General features: G+C 43.9%; 1 protein-coding gene across 2 annotated transcripts in view; it reads left to right on the top strand.

Annotated features, from left to right (window-relative positions):
- The window catches only part of LOC118397311 (E3 ubiquitin-protein ligase TRIP12), a 53,839-nt gene that overhangs the window by 30,733 nt on the left and 9,658 nt on the right, over positions 1 to 13,448 (top strand). For both annotated transcript variants that reach the window (XM_035791945.2, XM_035791946.2), the window contains exons 20-31: positions 80 to 198; positions 544 to 748; positions 868 to 968; positions 3,092 to 3,266; positions 3,912 to 4,053; positions 4,295 to 4,486; positions 7,624 to 7,775; positions 7,955 to 8,112; positions 8,347 to 8,420; positions 8,533 to 8,732; positions 9,667 to 9,794; positions 12,505 to 12,656. In XM_035791945.2, coding sequence (XP_035647838.2) covers positions 80 to 198; positions 544 to 748; positions 868 to 968; positions 3,092 to 3,266; positions 3,912 to 4,053; positions 4,295 to 4,486; positions 7,624 to 7,775; positions 7,955 to 8,112; positions 8,347 to 8,420; positions 8,533 to 8,732; positions 9,667 to 9,794; positions 12,505 to 12,656 — 1,798 coding nt within the window. The remainder of the gene's footprint in view (positions 1 to 79; positions 199 to 543; positions 749 to 867; positions 969 to 3,091; positions 3,267 to 3,911; positions 4,054 to 4,294; positions 4,487 to 7,623; positions 7,776 to 7,954; positions 8,113 to 8,346; positions 8,421 to 8,532; positions 8,733 to 9,666; positions 9,795 to 12,504; positions 12,657 to 13,448) is intronic.

Consider the following 13,448-nt stretch of genomic DNA (forward strand, 5'->3'; position numbering starts at 1 on the left):
GACAAAAAGAAATAGTCAGTACGACATGCGTCTTCACATCACACCTGAACCTCAGTGTTGGTCTGTTTCCTTCTCCCAGTCACATTGCCTCCATGCTGTCCAGCCAGGACCTGAAAATTGTAGTGGGCTCTCTGCAGATGGCTGAGATCCTCATGCAGAAGCTGCCCGACGTATTCAGTGTCTTCTTCAGAAGAGAAGGTGATAAATCCTGCCTGAGACGGTGTCTCCTCCCTAGAGGAGCTGACCTGTAATGATCCTTAACACACAGCTCTTTTCTAGCACCAGGAGCTGCTGTTCAGAGGACCTGTTATGATTGGTCCTCCACTGCTATTTGAGCTTCAATGTATTTTTAGCGACGTCAATTCTGAGGTCACAAAATTGGGATGTCACACCACAGTGCACTTATGTCGTGGACCACAGAACGCTGTTTATCTGATTTATTGAATCACAATTTCTCACAACCTCTTTAATATCAGAGAATTGGGAAAAGAGGAATTTTGCTGTATTCCATCAGCCCTCACCTCTGCCCTCCTCCCCTGCCAGGTGTGATGCACCAGGTGAAGAACCTGGCTGAGTCGGAGGCCTTCCTCACTAGTCCCCCGAAGGCATGCACCAGCGGCACGGCTAGCCTGTGTACCACCACCATCAGCACTGCAAACACTACAGCGGCCACCACCGCCACCCCAGACCTGGGCTCACCTAGCTTCCAGCACAGCATGGACGACTCACTGGACCTCAGCCCACAAGGGTGAGAGAACACGAATACTAAATACATGTGAATGTGCATGTATGATAGGTCAGATACCACACGCAAGGACACTCTCACACTCCTCCAAAGAACAACATTAATCTCTCCCTCTCTCCTAGGCGATTAAGTGATGTGCTGAAGAGAAAACGTCTGCCTAAGAGAGGGCCCAGAAGGCCCAAGTACTCTCCTCCCAGGGATGACGACAAAGTAGACAATCAGGGTAATAGTTCCAATAACAATCAGTCTCTAAGCCTGGATGCACATGGTTCTCACAGGTGATACAAATAGTGCTAAATGTCAATGATACATTTGTAGTAGTAAAGGTGAAATTCCTGTGTGTGTGTAAACATGCATGTATGCATACATACAGTAAAAGTCAAAAGTTTGGGGACATCTACTCATTCAAGGATTTTTTTTATTTTGGCTATTCTACATTGTATAAAAGTAGTCGACATCAAAACTATGAAATAACACATGGAATCATGTAGTAACCAAAAAAGTGTTAAATCAAAATATATTTGTGATTCTTCAAAGTAGCCACCCTTTGCCTTGATGACAGCTTTGCACACTCTTGGCATTGTCTCAACCAGCTTAACCTGGAATTTCACCTTAACCTAGCTTTTCCAACAGTCTTGGAGTTCCCACATATGCTGTGCACTTGTTGGCTGCTTTTCCATCAATCTGTGGTCCAACTCAACCCAATTGAGATTGTTTGGGATGAGGACAGGTCATCTGCTGCAGAACTCATAACTCTTCTTGGTCAAATAGCCCTTACACAGCCTGGAAGTGTGTTGGGCCATTGTCCTGTTGAAAAAGAAATGATAGTCCCACTAAGCTCAAACCTGATGGGATGGCGTGTCGCTGCAGAATGCTGTGGTAGCCATGCTGGTTAAGTGTGCCTTGAATTCAAAATAAATCAGACGGCGTATCAGCAAAGCACCATCACACCACCTCCATGCTTCACGGTGGGAACCACAAATGCAGATATCGTCTGTTCACCCACACCGCGTCACAAAGACACAGTAGTTGGAACCAAAAATCTCCAATTTGGACTCATCGGACCAAAGACCAGATTTCCACCGGTCTAATGTCCATTGCTCGTGTTCTTATTGGTGTCCTTTAGTAGTGGTTTGTTTGCAGCACTTTGACCATGAAGGCCTGATTCACAGTCTCCTCTGAACAGTTGATGTGTCTGTTAATTGAGTTTTGTGATGCATTTATTTGAGCTGCGATTTCTGAGGCTGGTAACTGTAATGAACTTATCCTCTGCCGCAGAGGTAACTGGGTCTTCCCTTCCTTTGGCGGTTCTCTGAGAGCAAGTTTCATCATAGCGCTTGATGGTTTTTGCAACTGCACTTGAAGAAACGTTCAAAGTTCTTGACATTTTCCGCATTGACTGACCTTCATGTCTTAAAGTAATGATGGACTATTGTTTCTCTTTGCTTATTTGAGCTGCTGTTGTCATAATATGGACTTGGTCTTTTACCAAATAGGGCTATCCTCTATACCAAACCCTACCTTATCACAACACAACTGATTGGCTCAAATGCATTAAGAAGGAAATGAATTCCACACATTAACTCAACAAGGTATACCTGTTAATTGAAATGTATTCCAGGCGACTACCTCATGAAGCTGGTTGAGATAATGCCGGGAGTGTGCAAAGCTTTCAAGGCGAAGGGTGTCTACTTTGAAGAATCTCAAATATATTTTGATTTGTTCAACGCTTTTTTCCCCCCCTTTTTGGTTTCTACATGATTCCATATGTGTTAGTTCATAGTTTTAATATCATTACTATTATTGTACAATGTAGAATTTTTAAAAAATTAAAAAAGGAACTCTGGAATGAGTAGGTGTCACAACCTTTTGACTGTTTGTGTGTGTAAAACCATGACGAGTCGACCCTTCAAAATTGGTTCTCATTTGTGGCATCATTGGTCTCCATGCCTCTTTGTGCCTGGAGTCCTGGTATATTTGGGACATTTATGCAGAATGCAAACTGATCCTTATGATTTCTTGACATAAATAAATACATACAGCATGACTTCATTCTTTAATATCTGCCAGAGAATCTGGTGTCTGTTTCAAACAACTATAACGAGAGTTTCCCAAGGAGTGCATGTTTAGGTGTTTGCCCTAGTACTACACAGCTGATTCAAATCTACCAGTCATCATCAAGCTTTGATTATTTTAATCAGCTGTCTAGTGCTTGGGCAAAAAACAAAATGTGCACCCCTTTGGGGTCCCTGGACTGAGTTTGGGAAACACTGAAGTATAGGGTATCATTTGAGACCCACTTTGTCATGTTTCATCCTGTGACTAACCTTTCTACTATTCCTACAGCCAAGAGTCCTACCACTACTCAGTCCCCCAAATCCTCCTTCTTGGCCAGTCTGAACCCCAAGACCTGGGGCAAGCTGGGCGCCCAGACCAACAGCACAAACTCTGAGCCCTCTCGCACGGCCAGTGTGAGTGGCCTGGCACGCGCCCTTCCCAAGGACTCTGTCTCCAACAACAGGTACGACGGAAACCGTGGTGGTGATGATGATTTTTATCGCCGTGTTGGTAGTAATGGTGGAGATTATCATTGGCTCGCTCAGAAAATGTAGCTAGGGCTGTGTTCAGTATGAAAATTGGTGTGCAACTGTGCTGTTCCTGAAGATCAGTTGAAAAACATGGAGAGGTTTGGTTGTGTAAATATGAGCATTCAAAATGCACCGCTACCCTTTAAATATGTCACTCATTGCTTCATGCCACACCCCACCACACGGTGCAAACATACCTCAGTCTGTTCAAGAACATTGAATGCTTTGGGGAACGGTGTCATCATGGGCCACAGAGAGGGGAGAGGTCAGACTACAGACTGTCACGTGACATAGCACAAGTTTAATCCCAAAAAAACGTGCCCCTCGTTTGGCGGTCCTGAGGGCAGCACTTAAAATTGAATGGGCTCGTGGATTTGGCCCTTGGGCTCTGTTTGACACCCCTGGTTTAGTCAAACCGATTACACCCAAGCTGTCAAATCTTAGATTCCTCCTGGTTCCAAGGTCTCTCCCCTTGTACAACCTCCTCCAATGGGCTTTGTGGGAGTTGAGAGTTGGGAATTGAGAAAACAAGACAGCCAATAGTAGTAGTGGTGATGAAGATGGTCATCCCCTTACAGGGACAAGATCAAGGCTTGGATCAAAGAGCAGGCCTGTAAGTTTGTGGCACGCTACTTCAACAATGAAAACATTGATGGCAGCAACCCCGCACTAAATGTACTCCAGAGACTCTGCACCGCCACGCAACAGCTCAGCCTACAGGTACTGTACTTCCCAACACTCTCCCACATTGTAGTATTGCACTCGATGAAAGTAAATAGTCATTAGTTGACACCTTGGAGACTGCTTTGGAAACCCTGTTTGCTAATACTAACTTGAGAACAGCTGTTTTGCTTTGCTGTTTTGACGGTACAGGGTACTATCTACATTGCTAGCTAAAGACAACGTCATTAAGGTATGATGGTTAGTGACTTGGGCTGTCACACCCCCAATCCCCCACCAGATGGACGGTGGCGTGGAGTGCCTCGTGGAGATCTGCAGCATTGTGTCGGAGTCGGACGTGTCGTCGTTCGAGATCCAGCACAGCGGCCTGGTCAAGCAGCTGCTGCTCTACCTGACCTCCAGCAGTGACCGTGACCTGGTCAGCCGTGACGTCCGCCTCAAGTGGTTCCTGCATGTCTTCTATGGCTGCCCGGTAAGGCTGTTCGGCAGGTCTGAAACACAGAACTAGAATGAGATTCTGTTTCTATTATCAGAAGTTTGTCTTTCGCCCGATGAAGACGGTCATCCTTTCTCAGTATCCAGTGACTGAATGTAGCCAACTCCAGTCTAATAGGCCATTTTGGCAGAGATTGGAGCTGAGGGCATTTATTTATTTTTTAATTTTTTAAACATCTGTCTAGGAAGGCTGTCACACAAACAAATGGGCCATGTTGCGCTAGTAGGGCATCCAATCTTTTTCCTGACCACTTCAGATTGACCTGACCAGGATAAACTCAAGGCCCTAGTTATTGGCTATACATCTCATGGCTCTAAATACAGTATAAAGCCAGTATGAGGATTTGCACTGTCGTGGAAATTTCCTTAATTACCAAATGATGAGAGAGCAAATCACACGAGTCAGAGTTATGCTTAATCTTCACCTTTAATAATAATTAAGCTTTTGCAATAGCATTTTGACTTTCAACAGTTCAGTATCTCTAATGAAAAGTTGAGAGTCCTTTACACAATGGCAAATGGGATCCTTTATAGCAAAGATCCACCCCCTACTAGACGACGTGACAAAACACAGGTCTTAGGAACTTACACAGAGAAAAAACCTTACTTCAGAGAGAATATCCCCTAGTCAGAGTCGGCTATAAATTATCGTTCAGTTTGGTCTCCTAAACAAATCTCTTATCTCGTCCTTGGTACAAAATGGTACCAAGACATTACCCCCACCCTATGATATATATCAAATTGTCATTTTAGATAGAACCAATTCTAAATACAACCAATCAGAGGACAAACTCACAGAGAGGAGAGTGACCCTATAGGTCAACAAAGAGGGAGCATAGAATGATTCCAGACACTGCCACCCTCTTTTCCCCCCATGGGAAAAGTAGGGAGTCGCTGCCACACCGAAAAGATATGTTTACACATGATGACCCCTTGACCTCTCCCCTCTCTGTGGCCCATGCAACTTAGTCCTGACATAGAACAGATAACTGCCAATGGCCAAAACTATAGTACAACAAAATACATTCTTATGAGAAATAACTCATAAGCATATCATGAAAATAACACATCTATGTTACTCAACTAATTCTGATAATTCCACAACAGCACTCAGGCTAGAATGAATGGCAGCTGGTCTGTATATGTATATTTTTCTCCTAGAGTTCAAAAGGTACCCCACCCTCAAGTTTTGTGGCCTACTAGAGTATTGCATCTATTATGTAGTATTTTTATTAAATGTAAACCTTTATTTAACTAGTCAAGTCAGTTGACAGCCAAACACGGACGATGCTGGGTCAATTGTGTGCCGCCCTATGGGACTCCCAATCACGGCCGGTTGTTATTCAGCCTGGAATCGAACAAGGGTCTGTCGTGACTCCTCTAGCACCGAGATGCAGTGCCTTAGACTGCTGCGCCACTCGGGAGCCTTACATTATGAAGTTCAGACATGTGTTTCCCAACTCCGGTCCTCGAGTATCCGCAACGGAACACATTTTTGTTGTAGCCCTGGGCAAAAACACCTGATTCAGCTCATTGAGGCCTTGGTGATTAGTTGACAAGTTGAATCGTGTGTTTTTGTCCTGGGCTACAACACAACGGAAGTTGGGAAACACTGGCCTAGATCGTTGTCATTTTTTCAATTATATGTGACATTTGAATTGTCAGTTTAATGTTCTTCTACATATTCCCTGTTAATATACATTTAACTCCCAATTTTCCAGTATCTGAACTATAGCTGATTGATCCTGTTACACACAGCAGGTGTTTTAATCTCCTAATTTGTTTGTACAGCTCTGAAGGCATAAGGCTGAAATGTATGCTCCTTTTTTATTTATACTGAGCAAAAATATAAATGCAACATGCCACAATTTCAAAGATTTTATTTCGTTACACTTCATTTAAGGAAATCATTCAATTGGAAAAAAATGCATTAGGACCTAAATCTATGGATTTCACATGACTGGGAATAGAGTTGGTACTTTTTAAAAATAAGATAAATATTCATAAAATAAGAGAAGTTGATGAGGCTGTTGATTGTGGGCTGTGTAATGTTGTCCCTCTGGATATTGGCGTGAACTGTAACACGTTGTACACATTGATCAATAGCATCCCAAACATGCTCAATGAGTGACATGTCTAGTGAGTATGCAGGTCATTTTAAAGAACTGGGACATTTTCAGCTTCCAGTAATTGTGTACAGATCCTTGCGACATGGGGCTGTGTGTTATGTGGAAACATGAGTTGATGGAGGCGAATGACAGTGGGCCTCAGGATCTCATCATATCTCTATGCATTGAAATTGCCATCCATAAAACGCAATTGTTTGTTGTCTGTAGCTTATGCCTGCCCATACCATAACCCCACCGCGCTCTGTTCTCAACGTTGACGTCAGCAAACAGCTCGCCCACACAACACCATACACGTCGTCTGTGGGTGTGAGGCCGGTTGGATATGCTGTTAAATTCTCTAAAACCACGGAGGCGGCTTATGGTAGAGAAATGACCGTTCAAACTTCTAGTAACAGCTCTGGAGGATATCCCTGCAGTCAGCATGCCAATTGCACACTCCCTCAACTTGAGACATCTGTGGCATGGTGTTGTGACAAAACTGCACCTTTGAATGGACTTCTACTGTCCCCAGTTCAAGGTGCACCTGTGTAATGATCATGCTGTTAAATCAGCTCTTTGAAAGATTAATGCCATAGCTGTCAGGTGGATGGATTATCTTGGCGAAGAAAAAATGCTCAGTAACAGGAATGTAAACACATTTGTGCACAACATTTTAGGGAATTGCAGACCTTTTCCATACTCACAAAAAGCTTCATCTTTTTCAGCTTAACTTTTTTTATAGCTCCTTGCACTGTATGACACGATTTGATAAACCATGCTTTGTCTTTTTTAAATTTTTACAACGGCAATATTCAACCCTGGTTGTACTCGGTTGGAAACAAATGGAATAAAACTGACAAAGGGAGGAACTACCTTAACTTATCCCAGAAATAAATTATTTTTTACATTTTTCTGTTTCAAAAATGTTTCTACGGTGTGCCCTGTTTTAATACGACAAGTCTTTGCAGCTTGTTTGAAGTGTCCCTCCTGTGTTATGCCTGTCCAGACCCCGGGGATGGAGCCGGCAGGCCGCCTGGAGCCGTCTGAGAACGGGCCCCTGCTGTCACTGGTGCGCAAGATGAACAACTGCCTAAGCCAGATGGAGCAGTTCCCTGTCAAGGTGCACGACTTCCCCAGTGGCAACGGCAACGGGAGCAGGTTAGTTAATTTACCAAGTTCCATCCCTTCCTTTTGTTCCACAAACTCTGTTTTTGTCAGCCATTCACTAATGTGTGTTTACTTTTGAAGTCTATATGGGTGTAGGTTAAGGAAGGTGACTTCTCCTTATTTACCTCTTTTGTATCATTGTGATCTTGTCTGACATGCGTGTTCTTCAGAGGTTCTCAGGCTCTGAAGTTCTTTAACACACACCAACTCAAGTGTCAGCTGCAGAGGCACCCGGACTGCACCAATGTGAAGCAGTGGAAGGGGGGCCCGGTGAAAATTGACCCCCTGGCTTTGGTACAGGCCATTGAACGCTACCTGGTGGTCCGAGGTGAGCACTGGGAACTGTCTCTTTGCATTGAGTTACTGACTTGACTTAAGCCCTTTCACTCTGTGAGGAACATAGGTCACCCACAGATGATCTTCATCCAATGGGGCTGCTTTCTCAAGTTCCTTCCCAGAGTATTTCTGTCCTTCACTTCTGGCAGAATAGAATGTCTCCTTGTATTACTGACATTTATGGTTAACATGCTGACGTGCTCAATGGGACTTTTTCTCTCTTCAGGTTACGGACGAATAAGAGAGGAGGATGAGGACAGCGACGATGATGGTTCAGACGATGAAATTGATGAATCTCTGGTACGAAACTACATTGTCCTTGCAAAATACTCTCCATATGGGATAATACCTCTTTCCCCCACCAATAACGATGTTACCTTCCACCCTAACTTGACCGTCTATCTCTGTCCAGGCGGCCCAGTTCCTGAACTCAGGCAGCGTGCGCCACCGGCTGCAGTTCTACATCGGCGACCACCTGCTGCCCTACAACATGACGGTTTACCAGGCGGTGCGGCAGTTCAGCCTGCAGGCAGAGGAGGAGAGGGAGTCAACAGATGACGAGGCCAACCCGCTCGGACGGGCCGGCATCTGGACCAAAACCCACACCATATGGTATCCCCTTTACGCTGGCTGTCCACACACACCAGTCTATAGGCTGGACTGATTAACGAACCCAACCATAGCCTAAAATTGTGTTTTTGGTCCACCAGCCACTGTGGCAGGGGAGATGAGAAAATCTACCAGCCCCTCAGATTTGTTTTATCAGCAAAAATATTTTTTTGCTGTAATTACATAAAACAGATGACCATGTTTCTAAAACAAGAAATGTATTAGTAAGAAGTAGTGTATTGCTCAATTTCTTTTTAAAAAATTTTTAAAATTAAAATGATCAGACACAATGTTCTGCTGCCCCTTGAAGGGCACATGGTTATCATAGTAACGGGGCCACCTGAGTCTAGTCACATGTCTAAGATTTGGCATCTAAGGCTTCTCTGCTCTCAGTTGACGCAGCAGACTCAAACTAACGTTGAAAAATAACTGAACTTGTGAAAAAAACAATGTAAATAGAGTATATTAGACAATCTTTTATGCCTGTGCCCAGTGCCTCCAAAAATGTATCTATCATCACTGAGCTTAGTTCCCCTGCCAGGCAGTGTTGCTGCTTGAGGTAGGATCCTTTTTTATGTGTGCAATGAAACAACAGCAGAAATACTGTGTAAACGGCTACTACAGCATTTTTCTAAGTATAAGCACATGTGCAATTGTCTATTTTTAGTCGCAAATGTAATGCTCACACTAGAGCCCTGCAAATTGACCACCTGACATTGTGGCGGGTGAAATAGATGTTCTTGCCCGCCAATACCTAGATCTACATGGATTTGTCTCTTAACATATCTGACTGATGCTTGTAGTGGCTGTTAGGGTTGAGATGTCTCACACACAAACACATGTCTAATAGGTGGCTGAGTTAGTGATCAAATGCAACTGCCATGGCAGTGTAGTCATGTTCCACGATATGCTTTACGTAGACTCTCTATCCCATTAGGTATAAACCAGTGAGGGAGGATGAGGATGGCACTAAGGATGTGGTGGGAGGGAAGAGGGGCCGGGCACAGACTGCCCCCACCAAGACCTCACCCCGCAATGCCAAGAAACAGGACGAGCTGTGGCACGGTAGGAACCACTACCACCACCTCTGGGCCTAGGTGGGTGTCTGTGTTGTCTACTGGCCTGGAGACTGAGACAAGTTCTGCTGGTTTATTTTATCGTACAACTCTAATGTACTCCTTACAGTGGGGAGGGAGAGAGCTGACCTGCTACAAGTTAACAGACCCTTCGCTAAGCCGTGCCTCGGTCAACATTTTCACGAAGCCCAATTAATCTTTCAAGACACTGGAGAAAACCCCTCACAATGATCTCAAACTGTTTTTAATCCTTAAGTTTATTTCCGAACCCGTGCGTCAATCTAAGTAATAAAAAAAATTTAAAAAAAAGAATCCCCACCGACAAGTCAGTTTAAGCTAGAGATGTTTGTTTTTTTGCATGGGCTGCGTCTAAATCCACCTTATCTGCCCATGTCGTCCTTCCACATCTGCGATGGAAGTTGGCTGAGTTATAGCGGTGCTTTTCCAACCATGAGACATTCCCGAAAATTGGTCTTCTCACGAAAACGTCTGTAGTGGAAAGATGACTCACGAGGATGTTCTCTGTTTTGCTCTACGACCCCCACGATTATCATGGGACTCATCTGAAGGTAACCCATGGAACTATGGAGGTCGTTTTGTGGCAACAAAAATAAGAGGATAAATGTGTTGATGTTTTTCCAGAGTTTTCTTACTTTTTCTGCCAAGCTCTCTCTTAATTGTTGGCTTATGCCAACAGCAGATGAGCATTATTTTCTTTGAATACAGCCAACTTAGCTAGCTAACATGCATTTGGAGAACCAGTTATATTAACCCTATATGTAACATTGTCTTTAAACCACTGGCGAAGGGTCTGTATGCGATCAAAATGCTAGTAAAACCAAATGCATGCTTTTCAACCGTTCGCTGCCTGCACCCGCACGCCCGATTAGCATCACCACCCTGGATGGTTTCGACCTAGAATATGTGGACATCTCTAAGTACCTAGGTGTCTGGCTAGACTGTAAATTCTCCTTCCAGACTCATATCAAACATCTCCAATCTAGAATCGGCTTTCTATTCCGCAACAAAGCCTCCTTCACTCACGCCGCCAAACTTACCCTAGTAAAACTGACTATCCTACCGATCCTCGACTTCTGCGACGTCATCTACTAAATAGCTTCCAATACTCTACTCTGCAAACTGGATGCAGTTTATCACAGTGCCATTCGTTTTGTTACTAAAGCACCTTATACCACCCACCACTGCGACCTGTATGCTCTAGTCGGCTGGCCCTCGCTACATATTCGTCGCCAGACCCACTGGCTCCAGGTCATCTACAAGTCCATGCTAGGTAAAGCTCCGCCTTATCTCAGTTCACTGGTCACGATGGCAACACCCACCCGTAGCACTCGCTCCAGCAGGTGTATCTCACTGATCATCCCTAAAGCCAACACCTCATTTGGCCGCCTTTCGTTCCAGTTCTCTGCTGCCTGTGACTGGAACGAATTGCAAAAATCTCTGAAGTTGGAGACTTATCTCCCTCACCAACTTCAAACATCTGCTATCTGAGCAGCTAACCGATCGCTGCAGCTGTACATCGTCTATCAGTAAATAGCCCACCCAATTTGACCTACCTCATCCCAATACTGTTTTTATTTATTTACTTTTCTGCTCTTTTGCACACCAGTATCTCTACCTGCACATGACCATCTGATCATTTATCACTCCAGTGTTAATCTGCAAAATTGTAATTATTCGCCTACCTCATGCCTTTTGCACACAATGTATATAGACTCTTTTTTTTTCTTTTTTTTCTACTGTGTTATTGACTTGTTAATTGTTTACTCCATGTGTAACTGTGTTGTCTGTTCACACTGCTATGCTTTATCTTGGCCAGGTCGCAGTTGCAAATGAGAATTTGTTCTCAACTAGCCTACCTGGTTAAATAAAGGTGAAATAATAACATAAGGAAACCACTATCTTCAAGAAGAGATCCCAATAAACACTGTTGGCTCCATATGGTAGCCGATCAGTGTCGTTACACTACGGAGATTGGTGCAAAAAATGTATATTTCCCTTCTGCTCCTCCGAATGGTCTAGTACGTTGCTAGCGAGCAAACAATGTAACCTCAGTATATTTTTGCTTTCGAAAAATATTACAACATGCTCTATATTTCATGTATCATAGTTAAAAAATAAAATCATAGCCCTCTTTGGCTTCCAAGGGTTTTAAACATGAGCTTGTCTGAGGTGTTGGACTACAGTTGCTATCCATCGGTGTGCCCAAAATTCTGGGCCGGTGCTTTGTGAGTGTTGAATTTACTTATTTTTTTTACCATCTGAATTAGTTACTTGAGATTACCTCTTCACACAAACCCACAGATATGGTCTGTCTAATCAATTAATCAAATGCATTTCCAAAACTTTACTTTTGCACTAACCCCCTGGCCAAAGGGCTTTTACAGTCTCAAATGATACCCTATTACTTTGAAAGTAGTGCACTACATAGGATATTTGACCATTCTTTAACGTACACTAAATCTGTCCACTCAAATCCTTATCTCATACTATACATTGTATCATGTTAGTTTAGCTACCACTTCTGTGTCGTATTCATTGGCCGCAAAACGGAAGAAAAGGACGAACAAGTGACTACCTGCCCTTGTCCAATAAGAAACGCTTGTTTTTGTTTCCCATTGCAAAATGTTTTGCTACAGTGTGCACGAATTATGACCCTGACTTGCTCTCTCCTCTCCCAGATGGCGTGTGTCCCAGCGTGGCCAGCCCGTTGGAGATGTACCTCATGTCAGAACCCCCAGAGAGCATCACCTTCGACGACCCGTCTCTGGATGTCAACCTTTTGCTGAGGGTGCTGCACTCCATTAGTAGTTACTGGTTCTACCTGTACGACGTGAGTAGCCTGTCCTATCCCCTCTCCAGCCTGCAGATACTGGCACTTACTGAACATACTTGTTGAGTCCCAGAAGGCACCCTATAACCTTTTTATAATGCACTACTTTTGACCAGGACCAATAGGGTTCTGGTCAGAAGTAGTCCACCATGTAGGGAATACGTTGCCATTTGTGACACAAGCCTGTATGTCTGCCCACTGTCTGTGTCATGTTCTACATAATGCTAAATATATCTTTAAATCAAATCAAATGTATTTATATAGTACTTCGTACATCAGCTGATATCTCAAAGTGCTGTACAGAAACCCAGCCTAAAACCCCAAACAGCAAGCAATGCAGGTGTAGAAGCACGGTGGCTAGGAAAAACTCCCTAAAGGCCAAAACCTAGGAAGAAACCTAGAGAGTAACCAGGCTATGAGGGGTGGCCAGTCCTCTTCTGGCTGTGCCGGGTGGAGATTATAACAGAACATGGCCAAGATGTTAAAATGTTCATAAATGACCAGCATGGTATAATAATAATAATAATAATAATAATAATAATAATGCAGAACAGTTGAAACTGGAGCAGCACCACGGTCAGGTGGACTGGGGACAGCAAGGAGTCATCATGTCAGGTAGTCCTGGGGCATGGTCCTAGGGCTCAGGTCAGTTGAGCTCTTGTTGAAGGTAAACCACAATGTACCATATGACTAACTGTCTGCTAGCTAGACAGCTGTCTTAGTGCTCACAGTTGCCCACAATAATGGTCCTTTTTGCATTCAAACAACCTAGCCCCCTGTTTCTTTGCATCA

Source organism: Oncorhynchus keta, chromosome 18, assembly GCF_023373465.1.
Source record: "Oncorhynchus keta strain PuntledgeMale-10-30-2019 chromosome 18, Oket_V2, whole genome shotgun sequence".
Taxonomy (NCBI): Eukaryota; Metazoa; Chordata; class Actinopteri; order Salmoniformes; family Salmonidae; genus Oncorhynchus; species Oncorhynchus keta.